General features: G+C 33.7%; 1 protein-coding gene across 1 annotated transcript in view; it reads left to right on the top strand.

The window, feature by feature from the left end:
- The window catches only part of LOC111026330 (nuclear factor 1 X-type), a 127,297-nt gene that overhangs the window by 76,803 nt on the left and 33,340 nt on the right, over window positions 1-17,154 (top strand). The window contains exon 4 of the mRNA XM_022304389.1: window positions 7,898-7,936. Coding sequence (XP_022160081.1) covers window positions 7,898-7,936 — 39 coding nt within the window. The remainder of the gene's footprint in view (window positions 1-7,897; window positions 7,937-17,154) is intronic.

Raw genomic sequence — 17,154 nt, 5'->3', positions numbered from 1 at the left:
AATGACCTACAAAAGGGCTACAGTTTGTAAAAAATAATAATGCAGTTGGTTATAAAATAAATTACGATATAAAAGCCATTCAAAAAATAACCCTAAGTGCATTCTCGTAATGACTTATATACTTTTGTCCCGAACGTATTATATAATAATATTCTTCAGACATCCACGCGGACCTTTAAAAAAAAAACCTTCACCGTAGGTGTGCAACGCTTAGTTTATAATATATATAGGTATATATTATATTTTTTTTTGGGGGGGGGAGGGGGAGGTCGATATCATTACGACGAGTTCGGGTAAAGGTCGTTTTGGCTGCTTCACTCTAGTGACAATAAAAAACAGAGGGTACTTAGGATTGGCGCTCGGGGCCCTTGAAAACGGTTCCGTCGGAGACACAGCAGCGCATTATAAAAAAAAAAAAACATTTTTCCGTTTTCTTTTCGAACAGAATTTGCATAATATTGTAGGTAATAATAATATTTTAATATACGCACATCAAAACGCCTTGCCATTCCACATAATAATAATGATAATATTATTATCGCGGACCACTAGAAAACCCGACCCTGCGATCATCAGTTTCAGTCACCGGCGAGGTTCCTCTTCGATACCGGTCCGTTGTTTCGGCGCCAGTGGTTCTATGCTTAAATTATATTAGATTTTGTACAGTTCATTTAAGTGTGTAATACTTGTTGTTTGTCTCTTTATAACAATAATTCACTACGTCAATACGTTTACAATAGTCTAAACGCTCTTGGTTGATCACATACAAAAAATGTACATTTAATTAGTTTATATTTTTATGACCTCGCGGTGCATTAAATTTGTGCACGTCTATCTCCCGATCTGTTCCGTCAGTGACTCCAGAAAAATTTAACAAATTGTATTGTCGATTTTCCGCTTTTCCACCAATATATATATATATATTCAATATACAACGCGGCTCTGGATTTCAGTGCCCGTCTCCGCACGGCGATAACATCGTAATAATATATAATAATATTATATATACATATATATATATATAACCATATTATCATAATAATATTATATTGTTATAAAACAATGCATACATATCTGTGTGCACGCGTGTACAACACGTGTTGTATACACACACACACACACACACACACACGTGAACGGCGCGCCGTGTGGTGAGAGCAACGAAATAATTAAAATGAATAAGAGAAAAATTATTGAAATTTGTATTCCTGTCTCGGACAAGACGACAATGATGTCTTTATTCATATTATTATATATAAAATAATAATATAAAAGTGCAATCACAATATCATAAGGTTGTCACGAACGTTAGATCCCACGCCGGTCGTTGACCACTTCGGTTAGTATTTTGATAAATTCGTGTGTGACCTTCTGCACGGGACAGAAATATAATATAATATCCGTAATCGAGTAGGGCGCATTGTTTCTGATGATATCGTCGTCGTCGATGTTCAAATTAATTTAAAACGGTCAACCATAATATGATCACAACGTGGACTTTGAATCTGCAGACTTATTGATGAAGTTGGGCCATGCATTCAAGTTTTAATTCATTGAGTTGGGTGTGATGGATTTGTATTTCAATCGATATGAATATGTGTTAAATAGGAAATGGACGTGAAAAAGGTGAGGAGAAAGTTTTTAAGGACTTAGGTTTCTTTGTAGATCCATATGATAATGATGGTTTGATAATTCATTATAAGGGAAGTTAGTTTTGGATTACACGTCATAGAGCAAAATGTTACAATATATTATAGCTGTGTGTAGGTACCTAGCTGAAAACGATCATTTATTCTTCGGGTCTGAGTAACAGTCGGTCCGTGTCCTGCATATTAGTGTAATAAATCCGGAATCTTGATTTCAAACATAATAATTTCAATGGGAATACACTGTACGTATATATATATATAGCACTACTGCAGTAGATAGCATCTATAAGGCTGACCGTTTGGATATAGAAAATAATCGTTTCTGTATTCTGTAAGTATAATATTCATTTTATGCAGTAGAATTCGTTGTATGTTTTTTTATTTTTTTTGATAATTATTATTTTCACAAACGGAATATTAATATCATCTGCAGTTATGTTCTTCGGCTGAAACATATAGATAAACCTCCTGCAGCTGTTTATGCAATATATAAATATGATTGAATACAGGTGCCAAATCAAGTTTGGAGAATTTATACTAACGAATCCAAGTCTATACGTCACACTCAGACCAAAGAACTACCTAACCTACTATAAGTCTCAATAACATGTCCAACTCTTCTGTACTGCAAATTGTAATTAGGTATTTAACTAGACCACCCACTAACTCACACCCCTTTTATATCTGTATCAACTGATTATCTTCGAACAATCGATTCTTTAATTAAAAACACTGTTGTATAAACTTATATTTAAGTCAACATGGGCATGGGTATAGAAATTCAACCCTGGGTAAACGCAGCTCACACGCTTAAACAAAATCAAATGTCTCCATTAAATAAGCTAAGCTTCCCATACGTTTCAAATAGAATACTTCATAACGACCTCCTCTTACCAGTAGTTATAAACGTCGTTAAAACCATATTCAGACGCTTCCTCTTCATTCTATCCAACCACTGTATTCTCTTTATTTCCGATGTATAGTTCGTGTAATATCCCAAATAACCCTAGAAGACATCTAAGACGGAAATTATTTCGTGGCCAATTAATTTAATGAAAAAAAAATGCAAACACTATAAAGTTCCATCACTTTTATCAATGTAAAACTCTTCAACAACATACACTTATTTTAAAATGCATATTTGAAAATTATCTAACATAATATACACTATATTATACCTATATAATATGCGATTGTGGTTTTGGAGTGACTGTGGAAATGTATAACGTTTGGGACAAAATATTTGCTACAACTATTATGACTATTCATACTTATTATTATTATTATTATTTATGTATGGGCGATGGGTACACAATGTTATATTCTTTAAGTGGCGAAACATTTGAATGATAAAAAAAAAATAATGTCAAAAACTCGTTTATTCACAATTATTCGATTTTGAAGCGTCGAGCAGTTATAACAAAATACGCACACATATACTCACACACACATACATATATATATATATAGATTATACATTATACACACTTGAACAGGAAATTAGCATAAAATAAAACGTTCGGTTATGTTATGTTTTTTTATTTTTTTTATCCTTATAGATTCTCCTTGGACTATTATACCAGTTTTCCGGAATGTTTATTCAAGAACATATTTATATATATATATATATATTTGTGTGTGTGCGTGTGTGTGTGTGTGTGTGTGCAAAACGTATGGTATATGTGAGTATACACTGCACAGGTATACCTACAGGGTGGGCCACCGTGCAGTTTTTCCCGTTTCCCCGAGACGGTGACTATGGTGCGATGGCCCGTTCATATGTGACCTGTGTTGCCACATTATTATTGTACAATGTCTATGTTCTATACAAACTTAAGTACATTATATAGTTTAAAGCGCACGATTGCTGTCGAAAAACCTATATTATGTGCAAAATCGATTACACCGCGGACGATTGGCGTCGTTCGTGGGCGCGAGCACTATTATACCGCGGTATTGGTATAGTAATCCGCGAGCAATAAATTCGCTTATTAAAATGAATAATTTAATTTATATTGGAAGTGTGTGTGTGTGTGGAACATTATATGGGAGCAAAACCGAAACCAGTTTTTGTTTTCGTTTTGTTTTTTTGTTTTTTCGTACAGGAGGATAACAAAAAAAAAAAAAAAACTGGCACCGATACATTACGTGCGCGGGACGACGACGATACATCCGCGGAGATCCAGTTGGGTGGCAAACGCTCGCGAATACGTGTACCTACACGTATACCTAATCATGCTGTATACAGGGTGAATCGCCGTGCGTATACTCGTCCATACCTGTCCACCCGTGACAATATTTAATACACATTACACCCACCAGCTCTCTCATCTCGTCTTGAAAACTATAGCATGGCCCCGTTCGAACACGCCTATTTATATATTATATATTATAGTTATGAGTACTACTAACAGTATTCGAGACTTTCAAAGTTGAGCTTTGTTCGAACCATTTCAAATGAGCTCCAGATCAAAGGAGATACTTTTTTTTTTAGATAGGTATTGTTTTGGAACCGTGTTGAACATTGTGATTATGCAGTAAAAAATAATTATTGTGGCTCTATAATAAGTAACACTGCAGTTAATGAGAGGTTTTACGTAGGATATGCTTTACACATTTTATTGAACTAATCTAATTCATTTCAGTCGGATGTATACTACACTAATTTGAGTACATTACTGTGTCGAAGGATGCTTTTGATGGATACATTGGCATAACGAATGGATTCATATCTTTCCCTATATCTTGTATTTTTTTTTTTTTTGGTAATATTTGTCAAAAAAAAAAAAAAAAAGGTTTTGAAATCAAAAATTATTTTGAACATAACTATAAGTAAATATCTTAAAAATACAACATTTAAAAATAAATTACAACCATTGTTTTTAGTGTATGTTATTTTGTCAGTGTTCTTGAGTTTTCAGTGTTCTAGTATTATAGCCAAGATAGTGCGATAACGACTTGCTCCCACTAATCTCCTTTTTCGTTTAAGTATATAGATTAAGGGAAAAATATTATGCTTGAATAATTGCCTATACAATACTCCTGTTTCATTGACGTGCGCCTCCGATTACATTACTCGTGAGCAAAAGGCACACGCCGCAGATATACGGCAACAACAACGTTGTTGTTGGGTTTTTTTTTATTGACCGGCAAAACGGACTTTATGTAACGCATCCACACAATCCTTGTAAATCACCCCTCGACTTAGTCCCGAGGCCGTTACGACGAGAGAGTTTCCTATAATATTATCTCTCTACGGCACTTAGGTGTGTGTGTGTGTGTGGGTACCGGGTGAGCCGCAGTGTTTTCTCATCGTCTTAATACCTTGAGGATGTATAAAAAAACACCACAGCACACTATTACATTAGGACCTCGTTATAAAGTTACCTAAACAATTTTTATTATTATTTATTTATTTAATTTATTCAACATAAACGTATTATTATGTAGAATTAATACAAAAACATTGTGATTATCAGATCTGATCAATATTATGAATATACTCGTAAATGTGAAATTACAAAAATTAAGTTGATGGCGAAGGTACAGCAGGACATCTTGATGGAGGAGTTGTTTCAATCGGCTTTTTTTTGTTTTTTCCCTAATTTTATACTGGAGATTTTGTTCAGATGAATTAAGTCTTAAATGAATTTTTTGAATTGTTTTTTGGATCCGAATATCTAAGAAGGTATTCTTGTGTTGTTGTGCAGTTGCTTGTTGCGCATGAACCAAGGGGCTTTTAGAGCTATTCTGAGAAATGTATACCGTTTTGACTGTAGATTTAAAATGTTTATTTAAGATGTGGTGGACCACACTGAACATGCGTATGATAAGAGTGGTCCTATTACTGATGTAAATAATAGTAGTAGTGAGCATTTAATTCGTAGAGTTGAGCTATAGTGTATTTGCAGGGGTTGTAACATTTTCATTATTGTATAGGTTTGTTATTTTGTTTATGTGTATTTTCCAGGTTAGTTTTTCATCAAGGAAGACTCCGGATATTAAATTGACTGATCTTTAATATTACAATTGATGGATTGGTTTAATTAATTGAGTTTACTCCAGAAATAAAAAATATATTTAATTTGGCAATTCTTATAGATACGATTTTACGACGCATCGGTTATTGCTTTGCATTCATCAACTCTCTTTGTAGCCACTAGACTAGTCATCACCATCCTACGCGCCACCTCCTGGAATTGTTGTCCCAGTTCACTTTAGTATTACCTACCTATAAGTACATATAATACGCTGTTGATATTATTATATCCGATTTTGTACTGTTGCATACACTAACGAAAACGATTTTCCCGTATTTTAGTGTGTAGGTATCTGTTTTGTTCTTCCCTCTACACCTTCCCTTTACACCCAAAAAAAAAAAAAACTGTCGCCGATTTTGGTCGACATTGCGTTAAAAATATATTTCATGTGCTCCTCGTCCCCGACAGCAACCGCCACCCCATCCATTGAAATTCCTTTCGACTTTTGCGTGTTTACCCGCCCATTCGTACACGCTGGTTGTCACTCACCCCGACGATCCAATTTATATACGTACGATATATTATTATGTTCATGTATACGAAAGTTCCACCCCCACACGGTTTCGTCGCAGACAACTCTGATGGCCCGTTTATTTATTACTGGGTTTTATTAGTCAATATAATGTATTACGTTTGCTTTTGGTTTTCATTATTATTATTATTTTTTTTTTTTTGTGCCGCTCGGAAAAAAGCAACAAATATACTGTTCATCTATATGCAATATTGGTTTTCAAACTTTGCGACATTCTAATCCAACGATTAAAATTGTTATTGAATGTGTTGAAAATGATAAAAACCGTCATTTATGGATCGGTAATGAACAAGGTTTCAACGTGTGAATCGATGCAACATCGCAGTGTATAGTCAAATTGTTTCACCTGATTATTGTGCGTCCGAAATCTGGTTTACTTGCCGTTTCCGTCTTCAAGTAACAAATTTATAAAACAATCTTACCATGTATATAATGTGATTTTCGGAAAGGAATAATAATAACATTCGCAATTTATTCATTCTCCTTTAAAAGTTAAAACCAATGAGAAACGTGGACGAGACAGGTTCAATTATAAAACTGTTAGTTTTGAGTAGAGGTCGAAAATCTATATATTTTTATGTATAAATCTTAAATACTTGATTCATGAAAGTTTTGTTCCGGCATGTTGTATTAAACGATAATACTACAAGTCTTCGGGGAAATATTTTACTATTATATGTATGTTTTATTATTAAGAAGAGGCAACACAACCTATTTCAGTTTTATTACTATTATATTATACAGGAAATCTAGAAAATTAATTTATGAACAGTAATTTAAGTTAAATACAATTTGACCAAATCGTGAGATAAGTGGTGTCGCTTGTTCAGCGACGATTTATAAGTATGAAATATGTTCTTTTGTTGTACCTACAACAATTGTTCTCGTTCGTATCATGTAGGTATAACAAAATATGTATTGTTATTTGTTGTTTATGAGCCTTGTGACGATGGACACACGTAACAGCTTAACCCAGCGGTCCTTAATATTAAAATTGTGAATTGATAATGATTTGTGGTTTACAATGCAATTTATATTCTTATTCAATTTCTTTCATCCATTATTGCTTATTGATATTTATTTATTTTAAGTATATTATTATTATTTTTAAATAATTTTTCAAATTAACATTTTAACCAACCATGATTTTCAATTTTGTACAGTTTTTAATAAATATTTTAACTCAAAATAAATCACTTTTAACATTTATTTCTCTCTTACATTAAACATTTGAGGTACCTTGTCATAACTATTTATGTATACGTTACAGTTTTAAAAGCTTAACTATTCATTTCCTTTAAAAGTATTTAAATAATTTTTTTAACTGAATCATAAGGCGGATAGAGAAGTATACAAATATTCGATATAGGCTGTCTAGTATATATAGATTATACGAGGACGAACTTGATGAAATATCAAATACCCTGTAGAGCGCATCTATAGAGTACTATACCTACAGTATATTCATTTTATACATTTTTACGATTCGATACTCATTGTGGTTGACGACAACGTAACTTTAATTAGTTTTTCAATAACACACCCTATAAAATTAGGATTTGGGAACATTGTCAACAAAATAATGTCTTTATTATTTATTTATATTTTATATTTTTTTTTTTGTATTAAATTATCATAAGCGACTGGGGTGATTTTGTTTTACATTTTTTTTTCAGAAGTCTTAAGTGGAATATATGACAACAACAATGAAAAAGGTGAGATCATTTGAAAGCATGAGTTTTATCTTATAATAATAATTTATAATATATATACTTACGTGGATATTAAATAGAAATATATAAATACTCAACGAATAAATGATAATAACGCAAAATAAATTTAAACATTAACGCGAATATTTTTACTGGTAGATATTATAATCTATACTAAAAATTTTACTCAATTTTTCATTCTAGCCATGCGAATAATTATTTTTAAAAAAAATACAAATATATTCGTTTGTATATTTCTATTTTCTATTTTATTTCTCTTATTAAACATTAGTGAATGTTTTAAAATATATTGATGTATATTTTTCGTTCTATTTGCATGCATTTTGTTTTACGAAATATTATTATAGTATGTAAGTAATAATGATATATCGTTGTAAGGTACTGCGTAAAATATACGAATCCCCAAATAGCGAAATTAATCTTCAATATCTATATAATTTGAACAAAAGGCGCTCTGAATAGGCAATACAACGACCCGCTGACGTTTTAAATTGTTGTAAAGAAATTTGTGTCGGGGGACGGCGATATTTTAATATTGTAGCACTGGTGTCGACGGGGAAATTATAATTTTTAGAATTGTCTTCCGATAACTTTCACCGTGTGATATTATTTCCTATTCATCATCTCTTAATGTCTGGTATGTATTTGTTTTTCGCACATAATTCACGACTCATATTGATGGAATAACATCCAAACGAAATAGTCCAAACACCTTTTATTACAATATATGAACACATATAAAATAAAACACAACGATTGGTATTATATTATCGTGTTTTTTCTGTCGGATTAAATTAATTTATAAGTTCATTAATCTCATTCCGGCTAAGTTAACTGAAACTGTTCAACAATGCTGTCTCATGCTAATTTGCGATTTGTTGTTGTTTGCGGTTCAGAGAGCACACAGCTAGTGTATTTATTGAATATCTTAACATCTTTGGTACTTATATAGGCTATTGTAGATTTTAGTAATATTGAGAAGTCACTTAAATATACGAGTTGATCGAAACAAATTGTAAATTTGGTTTTAATTGTGAATGACTTTGGAGCTTTATTGCGGATTGATATTTAAAATTAATCGAGAATTACATATTATGAAACACAGTATTATGCTTTGATATATATTTGGATTTTCTTACCACTGCAATTATACCGTGGTTATTACCACATGCGATTAAATTGTCATACTCATTGTTATTATACTGGTAACTATATAATAAATTAATTCGTACCGCGTCGGGAGCGCGAAAACGAGTTGCTTCTTGATTTACGTCATATTTTCAAAACGTGGAGTAGATATACACGTTATAATAAATACATAGGTACATTAGGAATACTGTACAATCATAATAATAATGGCCTTACACGCAGATCGCGTAGAACGTATAAAAAGAGGTAAAGCGTGCCTAATTGTTAAAGTCGACACGATATAATATAATATTTCATTTGTTATTATTAATACTACAGACGAGCCCGGTGTAATGTAGTAATGCATAGTATATTATTATATTAAATCCCTACAAGATTTTTTCTAAAATATAATATTATTTATCAACGTTTTTTAAACCTTTTTTCGAAATTAACACATGTAGCGGATAGTCCAATGTTTTTATCTGCGTTTACTAAAAACGTTCGAGTAATTTAACGATTTGTCAGATCTGATTTTTCTAAAAAATGTATTATTTGTACCTAACCTTGATGAAAACAAATTTTTGTTTTTAGTACGTACACCTTGCGTAATAATATTTAGTATTTGTGCATCACAATATCATGCTGCAATAGAAGCCGATATTAAAATTATATTTAAAGAAGAATAATAAATAGTTAAGGCGGGCTATGGCTACACATTAATATGGTTATGGCCAACAGCCTATAGATAATAAGATATAGGTATATATATAGCCAATAATCGCGTACGTCACGGAAACGTACCTATATAAAAAGGAACATTTTGTGTTATAGAACGGTCGCACATAAATATTTACGGTCAGTTTGTGTCGGCTATTTCGTCTTATTGTCTTATACGTACACATATACACACACATATATATATATATTACGGTGTAGGAGACGCCACGCGTCTTCGGCGGCATAATAAAGCACTTTTTTTTTTTACGACGACGAGTCGCGAACGGAAGACTGCCGGTGGGGACATTTATTATGTTGAACGCGCGCGGGCAAAAAAAAATAATAATAATAATAATAAATAAATAAAGGACAAAAAAGCAGTTATAATACGGAGAGCCACATGTATATAGGAGACGGACGGCGGAGGAAAAACAACTGTTTTCCGCACGATAATTCAACTATATAAACGAGCTCGCGCCTCGCCACAAACGCTGCGGCCGGCAGCAGCAGTAGACGACGACGACGACGACGACGACGACGACGACAATAACGCCGAAGAACAACGCGGGGACGCGTGCGCTGGCCCGACTAGGTCCGACGAGACCGGAACTTCCAGCATCCGACGACGACGGCGGCGGCTACAAGAGAGGCGGCCGGCGGAAGTAGAGGCATTGTCGCGTGCGTGTGCGTGTTTGTGTGTGTGTGGGTACCCCATCCTCTTCCGTATCTGTGTGTACACACATGTGTGTATATATACAACACTGCGCGATGACGCCGTGGCCGCCGCCGTCGAGGGGTGTCAAATGGTCAAACTGGCACCGGATACAAGACCTTTTTATACGCCCCATCCGGTCGGCGTCGTCGTCGGTTCCGGCCGGCCGGCCAGGCAGAGCCGTCCTTCGGGTATGCGATGTATATAATATATATTATGTGTGTGTGAGTGTGTGTTCATCGCGCGCGCGACTCGTATATTATATATATACTTGGAAACTTACTTTTATGGACTTTCGCTGTCGTTGTCGTTGATGTCGTCGGTTTTTTTCCTGTCGTGTTTTTGTTGGTTTTATCCACGCTGGAGTCGTCTGCGAATACTGTCATCTCCCTCGCGAAAACCAACGGACCACGGTGAATTTTTCTTTTCCTCTCCTAGTTTGTTTGTCACACTTGTGGTTTCGAATTTTCGATCTTCATTTATTACGTATACAAATACGCCGCAGTGCATATGATTGGTATTTGGTACACGAGTATACTCTATGGTTTCAAACCTATAATAAGATGCAAGTCGTTTTTTAACAGTCAAATAATCTAGGTGGTGGTGGTTGGGTCATTCAAAACACGCTTTGTGCCTAGGGCGGCTCAACCACAGTCTGTCGTGTATTTTACCCCTGCAGTTTTGGTGTAGTTTCTTTCATCCCGCAATGCTCGCTTTTCATTAATCGTTCCGCCAATAGAACTATTATCTGTATCAAATTAATCCTTCTCCACCCTTAAAATCAAATTGTCCTATATCAATTCCTTAACTTATAATTAAAATGCCTTATGAATACAGGATTTACAGTGAAAATTTTAGGTACGGGTTAATTCATCTCTCGTTAAATCTATAGTTGAAATACCTATGATAATTTATACTGAAATTTCATTAAAAAAATATCAATAGTTCTTATACTGGACCCGTCTGTCTGCATCATTATATTTCACAGCTCATCATCCAAAATCAATAAAAAAAAGTTTAGGAAAACATATTTTCTTTTCCTCAATTTAGGACGATAGAATTTAATATTTAAACACAAATCTTCCATCAAAATAGATATCACTTTTGATGGTATATTAAATTATACTGCAGTTGTAGTCTTGTTTAATGTACAGCAGTATACGGCACATCAAACGACAAGCATTGCTTTCGGTGCGGTTTAGTGCGTCGGATTTCAAGAGAATGTAGTACAAAAATAGATATTTATAGCCAACATCGATGGCGCGCCGGTCATTTATCATCCACATATAATATACTCCATCGACGTCTAACCCACACCGACTAATAAACACGTAGTGTGGTGGTATCGTTCGATTTTTGTATTTCATCGTCTATTGTTGTGGTTGTTGTCTGTCCCATGCACTTATTATTATATTCGTTGTATCGATAGTGTTCGTATTGTTCCGTATACCCAATGGTTACAGACTACAGTGTCCGGAATGAAAATAAAAACAATAATTATCGGGGAACAGCTTCTGTGCTGGCTTAAAGTGGAGATATTTGAAATTATTCCAAATCTCGTGCAGAGTTTATCTCGATCATTATCACGAATGGATGATTAATTTAACTAGCTGCAATTGTGCAACGTACCATTTTAGATTCTGAGCGGAGCTATTTTTACAACTCATTTCTTGTGAATCCTCAAAAAAATTAAAATATTTTTTTATATAGTTGTTCATGCATGTTTACAACTTGACAATTAAATTAATTATATTTTTACAATATAGTGATTTTTAATGCAGGGACGTCTTGTAGTGGGTGTCGATGGAAGCAGTTACCATCCTCCCATTTCTTGTAGCCTTTTAAACATTTTCTTATTTTTTATAATTACATATTTTGCAACTGTTTTGACATTAGTATTAACACAACTGTATATGTATGACTATGCATATGCCTACTAATTATTATGTGTCTAAATAGTTATTATTTCGCATGCGTTTTCACTTGTCAGTTGTCTCTGTCTAACTGACTCATTACATAGCAAATTTTACATTCAGCATGATCTATTTTATTTTTAACGTAAAATGTGTCATTTGGTGCATTAGACCGAGACAACATAGGTGGGTAAGATGTTCCATTAAAACATTATTTATAAAAATAAGTATGTACTTTATAATAAGCAATTTAAAACCATAACATGCAAAGACTGTATAAACCTCTAGTTTTTCGCCTCCTACATATTTTTGAAACAGATGCATTAAATGTTGGAAATTGTATAAAAATTGAAACCATTGAATTATACCTACATTCATTATATTTTGTATTTACCACTTAATTGGAATCGTAAACCAATAAATTAAGGTCACATTTGTAAAGTCTAATGGTGAACGTTCAAAAATAGTTTGCAAATAGTCCTGCATCCGTTCCAATTGAAATAATTATTATTAGTTAACAAGATCTGTCCCCTTACGGCTTACGCTACAGTTAGTTGTGTGTGTGTAGTGTGTACGAAGGTGGTGTATGGTGCGAGGTTTGGTGGGGCATGTGAGTGCTGATACTTAACCTCATTTTATTTGCGTGCTTTCGACATTTCATTTATTTATTGTATTGAAACACTTGAAAAGGCAAATTAACTTATTTATATTCATCTGTTTATTTATAGACTTTTAGTAATAATAATTGTATGCATACAATTATTTTAAAATTATTGTTTAATATAAACAATTAATAACTGTATTATAATTTATAAAGCAAAATGATAAATTGTTGATAGATTTTTAATTTTGATTAATAAAATGTTCGTATATTTCATGCATCACTGCATCAAATTTGTCATAGTGGATTGATTTTGTAATTTCAGATATTTAAACTCCTTTTACGTTATTTTTTGAACAAATTATACAAATCTCAATAACAATCAAATCCGCATGAAACACAGTTAGGTAGCGAACTTGTCGAATTTTGTACTTACATCTTAACATATTTAAAAAAACAGCACACTTATATAGCTGTGATCCTAAATAACATTCATTATTCGTTTGATGCAGCGCTGCAGGTACAATAATATTATATACAATAATATAATATATTTATATAGGTACTTAGATGTGATTTATTGCTTATTGATATAGGTACATTCCCGTAATTTATTGTTCGTAATTATTCGATATTACATGTAGTAATAATAATAATAATTTATGTATTGGCTAACAAACTGTCGACAGCTTTTCAAATCGCGTTGCTTGTAAAAATCTAAAAATTGCAGTTTTTATATTATGTAATAAAGTGACGTCAGTGCAGTTTAAAAAGGTCGTATCTCACAATAATACGATAATGTTATGTTGAATATAAACGATGGTGAAAAGGCTAAAAAAAAATAAAACGTCCGATGGAAGCGCATAGTAAACGCCGGATCTGCCGATGGTATTTCCGGTCTTTTCCCTATTCGATATTTTGTCTAACATATACATATATTAAATTGTTCTTCTGGCCGTTTCGCCCTCTCTAGTGCGTCTATAAAACGTCTATATACATACGTCGTATGCACTGCTTTGATTTATTCACTTTTGTCATCGCTCTATACGTAATAACAATGTTATAATATACCAATAACACGAATATATAAACTGTCGTTGGATGACGATACGTATCATATCAAACTTCGAAATCGTAACTTCAAACGGCTATTATACAACTGAGATACTGTCATCTAACAATTGCATTCAGAAAATAGTAGTTCCAACAGACCTCGTACTACTTTTATATTATAAACACTCAGTGATTATGTAAAAGTTGGTACAAATTATAGTACTCACATTCCTAACAAAATATGTTGACTCAAACGATTTACTGATAAAAATAAAATAAGGATATTTAGATGTACATTAAACTGGCTCCTCTCATCAGCCTTTATTAAAAAAAAAAAAACAATGTCACTCATTAGCATGAATTTATATTCAACTATTTCAACTATTTTTTAATATATAGTAAAATGTAATAACTAAAAGCAATTATAAGTCATTGTAACATATAATATTATTTCGTGATTTTGAAACCAATATTATAATATTATTGTTAAAATTACGGTAGATATAATTGATTAAATTCAACACATTTTCAAAATCCTCATATCATTGTCGCTTACATTAGGTAATCGTGTTCTTCGAAAAGAATACATCAAGTATTTAATTTTAAATTAAATTATTTTCTAAATCACTACAGTGAAAATTGGTTTGCCCTACAAATTTCACATATTTTTTGGAATTGAAATTCTAAAATTATCTGCATATAATCAACAGCACCGACCGCGTCTGATTTTAAATTTATAGTCGATGGGTGTGGTACTATACATTTGGAATCTATCGGGAAAAAACAGTTTTCATAAAAAAATCAAACCTAAAGCAATAGTAACGCATGTGGCAAGTTCAAAATCTAAAATAGAAAACGATAAGACCCCTATAAATAATAATATGGAAGAAATATTACAGAATTTGGCATGTCTGCCGAATTGATCTATTGCAAACATCCACCTCTGGGCATGTGGTGCTCTGTATCAACCAACTCTGTTCTGGAAAATCCCAAGTCCGCCCTTGTTACAAACGCTTAGGATATAAAAAATACGAGGAATTCGTGTATGCCGCCTTTGCACATCGGTCGTACACGGTATAATATGAAGAAAAAACGGACACATTTCTTTTCTTCTCGCCGAATCTTTTTCATTACTTAGCACGTCGGAAAATTTACGATCCATGTATGCGGTGCATATACACCGCGTTGATATTATAATATGACTTTTCTTTAGGTAGTTTCAATTTTTTTCGCTCTGTTTTTCTTCTCGTTCGGCGCGTATATATATTATGTGTGCATACTCTACGCTGCGCAACGTTTGCTAATTGAACGAAAAGTTTTCGAGTTTAAAACGTGATTTGTGTGAACTCGTACACATAATGGGTATATATGTGAGCGAGGGTCCCCGATATCGGTAATATCGTCGATATAATAATACCACCGCCACTAAAAAAAAGAAAATACGCACGGCGTGTGATATACTGATATACATGCGCTCTCCCTTATTAGCCGCGCCGCGTAGGCCGTTGGTTTAACGGGTTTTTGTTTTCGTTTTCGTTTTTTTCCCGTTCCTTATTTCGTCGGGGTTTCATTTAATGTTTTTTATTACGACGACGGTCTCCTCCGGTGCTAACTTGGCGGTGGCATAATAAACAATCTCTGCGGAGAAAGAGAGAAAAAGTCGATACCATGAATCACAGCGGAGGCGCCGTCGGGGAGCTGCTGCAGCTGCAGCGGGAGAGTGAAAAAACGGCCATATACACCACGTGTGTGCGTTGTTATTATTATTATTATTGTTTTTGTTGTTAGTCGAACGAATAATAATTATCGTGCCGCTCCGACTTACATAAATGTCCCACGAACGCGACGATTTCGAGTTATTAAAATATATTTATGATATTATGCTCGTATCACGATAATGTATATTGTATATATAATATATATTATTATACTTGCCCCGGATCGTCTCGTGCGAAAACCACCACGACTTACCCGCGATTTTAATCTGTAAATTATTGTGTACGTGCTAGTCATCGCGGAAGATATGGCTAAATTTTCCATATGAGTTCCGTTTCCGAACGAACGAACATTTAAATATACATTATATAGTATCCTGGGCCTCGCGGTCGCATATATATGTATACATTATCCGCACACACAATAACTGCATACATACGCGACGTGTGAGTATATAACATAATAATATATATATACATATAGAGAGAGAGAAGCGATTCTCGCGCATTGTTTGACGTCGCGCCCTTTATTTTTTTTTTTTTTACACGTTCGCGCGTATAAATTCATTTCTTTCACAGCCCGAGCACAAAGTATACCTATATATGTATAATATGTTATGTGCTCGGAAATGTGTGTATAGAATACGACGACCGGCCGACGACGACGGCGACGACGACACGCGTATAATATGCGTATAAGAAAAACCCTATAATTCATTCGATGCTCTCTATATCGATCCGCACGCGCAAACAACGCTGCTGCACGAGCGCAATTTTATTATCTCTCTCGGCGTTTAAACGAATAGAGAAAAAAAGGAAGAAAAAGGTGTCGGACCAAATGTGATAGAATAAACTCGCGCATAAACGGCGGGGTGAAGCGGGCACACACACGCGAGTGCACGTCGTCGCTCTGTACAAAATAATACATTATTATTATTATTACATTATACATAACATACTGACGAAAACATCTACGTTGGGAGTATCGTGGTCGTCCACCATTCAATGAAAAACTACAGGTTTCAGGCTTAGATCGAAGCGCATGACTAACATTGTAGCCCTCCACTGCGACCTACAAATACACGTTTACAAACTGTTCAATTGTAGCTCGAAATTAGTCATTTTAAAAAACTCATAAAATACATTTGTTCAGAATGCTGTTATCATAACAGTTTACTCAAATTTACGTTTTGAGATTATCAATGATCTCCTTTTCACGCATTTCATGCATACATTGCACTGTGTATGTTTAAAATGCCATTATAACCGCATGGCGGGTTGTCTCACTAGCATGGACAATTTTACGTCAAGAAGAACCTGTTATTTTTTATATTAGAATGAATTGACCTATTATTCAA

The sequence above is a fragment of the Myzus persicae genome, unplaced genomic scaffold (genome assembly GCF_001856785.1).
Source record: "Myzus persicae strain clone G006 unplaced genomic scaffold, MPER_G0061.0, whole genome shotgun sequence".
NCBI lineage: Eukaryota > Metazoa > Arthropoda > Insecta > Hemiptera > Aphididae > Myzus > Myzus persicae.
This window is presented reverse-complemented; position numbering and strand designations above follow the sequence as displayed.